At 43.5% G+C, this 6,062-nt stretch overlaps 1 protein-coding gene across 1 annotated transcript in view; it reads right to left on the minus strand.

Annotated features, from left to right (window-relative positions):
- PKD1L3 (polycystin 1 like 3, transient receptor potential channel interacting) overlaps positions 1 to 6,062 on the minus strand; it is a 79,545-nt gene that overhangs the window by 69,934 nt on the left and 3,549 nt on the right. Inside the window, 2 exon segments of the mRNA XM_027773456.1 lie at positions 1,476 to 1,525; positions 4,022 to 4,120. Coding sequence (XP_027629257.1) covers positions 1,476 to 1,525; positions 4,022 to 4,120 — 149 coding nt within the window.

Consider the following 6,062-nt stretch of genomic DNA (forward strand, 5'->3'; position numbering starts at 1 on the left):
GGGTGATGGCCACGCCACAATCCCTTCTCCTCCGTTCTCCTCTCAGGATCTTGGGCACGCACGCACACGCACCCGGAGTGAGTTTTAAGCTACCGGCTCTGGGACGTGAACCGTGGTTGACTACATGGGAGTCCAGCAACATAACTATTACGCTAACTGCTGGTCCCTCAGAGTGGTATATTTTTGACTCCTTCAATTTCCAGGGCAATTGGTTGTTATTCTGCAGAACATAGTTTGGGAAATACTGACTTAGAGGATTTTTACTTCATCCCTGTTCTCTTATATATTGCTAAAAGATCTAATTTTTTAAAGTTTATTTTATTTATCATTATTGCTATTTCCAATTTGACCAGAGCAAGACAGAGAGAGAGAAAGAGAGAGAGAGAAAAAATGAGCCACCAGGTCCAGGAATTGAACTGTGGCCAGCCATGTGGGTGTCCAGCCCCCCTACCCACCATGCCACTTGCCAGTCCCAAAACTCTTATTTTTTTGCAGTTAACATTGGATCAAATAAATGTAAATCTATATTTAGCCTTTCACTGAAAGGTTTCTATGTAGGACACGAAGGAAAGAGGATGGAGAAATTTCTTGAAGGTGGAATTTTTATAGATTATGGTTTCTACTTTTATTTTCCTATCACTGATTTCTTTCCTTTTCCCTTTATTTTTGATTTTTAAGCTTTATTGCAAACATATATATGTGTGTGTGTGTGTGTATACATATTTTAATATGTATATATGTGTGTGTATATATGCGTGTATATATATTTTAATATGTATATATGTGTATGTGTGTGTGTGTGCAGAGGGAGGCAGGGTAAGTAGAAATCACCCCTGGAAGGGTTTGCCATTCCTTCTCCTCCATACTCCTCTTGGGATTTGGGGCATGCATGCACCCATGCCTGGTGTGATTTTCAAGCTGCCAGGTCCAGGACTCAAACTGTGGTCAGCCATGTGGGATCCCAGCGCCTTAACCACCAGGTCATCTGCCTACCCCATATTTATGTCTATTTTAACGTTTATTTTTTTCATGACAGGCAGAAAGAGAAACAGGCCTTGCCACCAGAGTCCCCCTTCACGCCATCCTGGGCCAGCCTGGATTGCTCACATGTGGGTGTGCTTGGTGTGTACACGGGAGTCCTGGAATGCAAACCCAGGACCTTCCCATGTAGGTCCAGCTGTGATATCATTGTGCCACTATCCTGCCCTGTACATATTTTTGTAAGATGCAAGAAGTCCTTTGTGGAATGAAGGGAATAAACAAACCTACACCAAATAAATGATAAGTATATCATCATGAAAACCAAAAATAGGCTTTAAAACTTTCTTTAATAAAGCACCTATAGGAAAAGAAAGCACCTATTAAATCCCATTTGTTTGTGTACTTAAATACATTTCCGTATTAGGAAAGTGTATCCAGAGCTTTCTATGAGACAGTAGAGTCCTGGCAGTACTGTGAGATATGTTAGTGCTTACCTTATTAGCATGAGCAGGCTGGTGACACCGGGTTGGAGGATGAGCAATTTCTACATAAAAAGAAGAGTAGATTAAGCTTAAGTAAACATCTAAGATAGCTATGTCAATTTTCTTTATCTTTTAAAAAATTTTCTGGGGGCCCAGCAGGTGGCGTGGTGGTTAAGGTGCTGGACACTCCCACATGGCCAACCACGGTTCAAGTCCTGGACCTGGTGGCTTGCTTTCTCATTTTCTCTCTCTCTCTCTGTATCTCTCTATGGTCAATTTAAAATAAATTAATGAATAAATAAAATTAAGTCTTTTAAAAAATTTCTGTGGGGTGGGGCATAGCAGGTGATATAGTGGTAAAGGCACTGGACTCTCATGTGGCCAACTCTGGCTTGTACCCTGGACCTAGTGGTTTGAAACTCATGCTGGGCACATGTGATTTCTTGCTTTCTGTCTCTCTGTCTCTCCAGTGACTGCATGTGTCCTATAGCAAAAATCTCTAAAATTTTTAAAAAATTTTTGCTATAAGGCATGTGTACTTGCTTGAGAGAGACAGAGAGAGAAAGTGAGAAAGCAACCCCCATGGGGGATGGCCACACTGCAATCCCTTCTCCATTCTCCTCTCTGGATTTTGTGCATAGGCACTTGTGCCTGGCATGTCTCTCAAGCCTTTGGGTCTGAGACTCAAAGCTTTCAGCTGGCCATGTGGGATCCAGCCACTTTAACCACCACGCCACTGCTGGTCTGTCAATTTATATTTTACTTGAGGATGTCTTATTTTTGGCTTATGATCACCTAAGTGATCATATCTCTCTACTGATAAATCTGTAGACAAATGAGAATTCTGGATCTTAAACATTACAGATCCTAATGTCGAATCCCCTTTGCTTACTGTTCAAAGACCTCTGTACAAAAAAATACATATTAAATCAATCATTAAATTACCAGTATATAAACATTCCTGCAGAACTACTTGCTGGACTCCCACATGGTCGACTGCAGTTCAAGTCCCAGACCCAGCAGTTTAAAACTCATGCCAGGCATGTGCATGTGCGTGCGTATACAAAATCCCAAGAGGAGAATGGAGGAGAACGGATTGCAGCATGTTCATCCCCCCTGGAGGAGTGATTTCTCACTTTTTGTTTCTGTCTCTCGAAAGCAACGCCATTCTAGAGCAAAAATTTCTCCTAACTAACTAACTAAATAAATAATATAAAATAAAAGCAGGGCAAGCCATTTCTGGGACCTCTCCCTTCTTGGGAGCTCTGTTTTTCCTTCCCTCTCTTTCAATAAACTCTCTGCTTTGCTATACCTAAAAAAAATTTTAAAAAATAAGTAAGCAAAGATTACAACATTAAGATCCAACAAGGGGACCAGTAGGTGGTGTGGTGGTTAAGGCACTGGACTCCCACTTGTCTGACCGCAGTTCCAGTCCTGGACAAAGCGGCTTGAAAATCACACAGGGGGGACCAGCAGGTGGTATGGTGATTAAAGCACTGGACACGCCCACATGGCTGACCATGGTTCAAGTCTTGGAACCTGCTTATTCACTTTCTCTCTCTCTCTATGTCTCTCTCTGGTCAAATTAAAATAAATGAATGAATAAATAAAATTAAATAAATAATTCTTTAAAAAAAAAAAAAAAGGAAGAAGAAAAAGAAAGAAAATCACGCCAGGTGCATGTGTGCACAAGCCCAAAATCCCAGGAGGAGAATGAGATTCTACCCTATGGGAATCCCTCTAGTTAGTAGCTCAGATCAAGTATGTGCGACTTGGTCATCTCTCCATGGGCAAGATTTCTCACTATCCCGCTGGTGAATGCATGTGCCTTATGATAAAAACCTAAGAAAAAAAAAAAAGATTAGAAAAAATAGAATTCAGGACCAGCAGTCAGCGTAATGGCTATGTCACTGGACTCCCATGTGGTCGACCGTGGTTCGAGTCCTGGACCTGGTGGCTTAAACTCACACCGGGCGTGTGTGTGTGCATGCCCAAGATCCCGAGAAGAGAATAGAGGAGAAGGGATTGCAGGGGGGACATCCCCCCCCTGGGGGGTGATTTCTCACTTTCTGTCTCTCTGTCTCTCTCTGTCTTTCTGGTGAGTGCATGTACCCTATAGCGAAAACTTCTCTAGAAAAAAGAAAAAATAGAATTCGGGACCAGCAGGTGGCATAATGGTTATATTGTAGAACTCCCACATAGTCGACCATGGTTCGAGTCCCAGACCTGGGGCTTAAACTCATGCTGGTTGTTTGTGCATGTGTGCCCAAAATCCTGAGAGAATGGAGGAAGAGAATGTGGTGTGGCTATCCCCCCGGGGGATGATTTCTTGCTTTCTGTCTCTCTGTCTCTCCAGTAAGCACACATGCCATACAGCAAAAAATCTCTCTCTCTAAAAAAAGAAAAGAAAAAGAAAAAAAAAAGAAAAAATAGACTTCAACAATATGTACTGGGCATGTACTCTAATCACACACTGCTGCATTCACTTGGTCTAGGGCACCCTTTAGGACAAGAGATGATTTCACAATCTTAAGGTCGTAAGAAGAGTGGTACACTACCTGAGGTCCTCTTGTTTCTTGGCATTGTGACTTCTCTTTTTCTCTTCTCATGATTCCGAGAAAAATGGGAGTTATTTCTTGCATAACTAGCATCTTGATCTGAAAACATTAGATTCTGGAGGTTAGAACAAAAGTTAATTTATAGGATATAGCTCTAGCTGAAATAAGGTACTCCTTACCTGCACATATAGGATAATCAGAAAAATATAAAGATTCCTATCCAGCTTTATAATTACTATTACCAGGGACTGCATGCATTCATCAGAGAGAGACAGAGAGAAAGCACACCCCCCAATGGGTCATTCCATCAATATTTTGGGCACACATGCACATGCAGCTGGGATGTTTCTGAAGCTGCTAAATCTAGGACTTGAACTGCCGTCGGCTATGTGTGATCCAGTTTTCTTAACCACTGCACTGCTAATGGGATTGATCCTTTTCAAAACAAACAAACAAACAAATAAAAAAAAAAACATAGGGATTCTGAAGAAGTTCTTTTAGTACTGGAGCCTGGTCACATTACCTGATACTTTTCAACATGTCAATTAGGTCACCAACTGGATCAACACTGAGAAGACAGAATTAAGTTCATCTTAAGAAATTACATATTGGGGCCAGCAGGTGGTGTGGTGGTTAAGGGTGCTGGACTCCCACATGGCCCATTATGGTTTGAGTCCCGGACTTGGTGGCTTGCTTTCTCGCTCTCTTTCTCTCTCACTCTGTCCCTCTCTGGTCAAATTAAAATAAATAAATATTTTTTTAAAAAGAAATTATGGGACCAGCAGTTGGCGTAATGGCTATGCCCCTGGACTCCCATGTAGTCAACAGCAGTTCGAGTCCCGGACCTGGTGGCTTAAACTCACGCCGGATGCATGTGTGTGCGTGCTCAAGATCCCAAGGGGAGAATGGAGGAGAAGGGATTGCGGCGTGGTCATTCCCCCCCGGGGGGGGGGTGGTTCTCGCTTTCTGTCTCTGGTGAGTGAAACTGCCCTGTAGCAAAAACTTCTCTAAAAAAAAATTACATAATAAACATAACATTCTGTCTTGTACTCTAACTTACTGGTACCAAAAAAGTCTGATGACTTGGTGGCTAAGGTACCTGGATCCCACATTGTCCTGTCCCTGTTCAGGCGCCAGATGTCCCAACCCGGGGGGACAGCCAAACGGTTTCCTGAGTGAAGGAGTGAGAGCCGGGACAAGCGGCGTAGTGTTACAGCACAGGGACGACAGTGTCATCTGTTTATTGTGGGCAGCACGGTACAGCACAGAGACGACGCAGTGTCACAGCTCTTAAGGGTTGCACTGTCTACTGTGAGCAGCATGGAGACGACGCGGTGTCACAACTCTTCAGGGTCGTCTGGAGACGATGTAGTGTTACAGCTCTTCAGGGTCTCCCAGGTCGTCTGGAGACGATGCAGTGTCAGCTCTTCAGGATCTTCGGGGTCATCTGGAGACTTCACGGTGTTTCAACTCTTCAGGATCTTCAGTCATCATCTTCCTGGTCGTTGTCGTCTGGCTACTATGGGCCAGGCATCTGTGGTTATATACACTCTGGTGGGTTGTAAATGGTGGGCCATGATTGGTTGTAAACAGTGGGCCGTGATTGGTTGTAAACGGTGGACTGTGATTGGTTGCTTTTGGACCAATCATGAGGTGCCGGATATGCAAATTTGAGGGATTCTAGTGGCCAATCAGAGCAAAATTTTGAAGATCAGGTTTTGGGAATTGTGGAAGAGAACCAGTCATGGTAATTGTTTGCTCCCTGAGAAACCTCGGCAGACTCACCGGTGCGCAGCCTCCCACACCACATGGCTGACTGTGCATTCAAGTCCCAGACACTGCAGCTTGGAAAACATTATAGGCGTGTGTGTGTGTGTGTGTGTGTGTGTGTGTATTTTGCCTGTGTAACTTTGGGGTAGATGCTTAGAAATGAGTTCCTGGGTCAACGAGTTGATGTACTTGTAATTTTGCTGGAGTCTGCCAAACTCCTCTCTAGAGAGAGCATTTTATTGCATCCTCACTAGCACCTCATGACAGCACC

This window comes from Tupaia chinensis, unplaced genomic scaffold (assembly GCF_000334495.1).
Source record: "Tupaia chinensis unplaced genomic scaffold, TupChi_1.0 Scaffold000355_1, whole genome shotgun sequence".
NCBI classification, from domain to species: domain Eukaryota; kingdom Metazoa; phylum Chordata; class Mammalia; order Scandentia; family Tupaiidae; genus Tupaia; species Tupaia belangeri.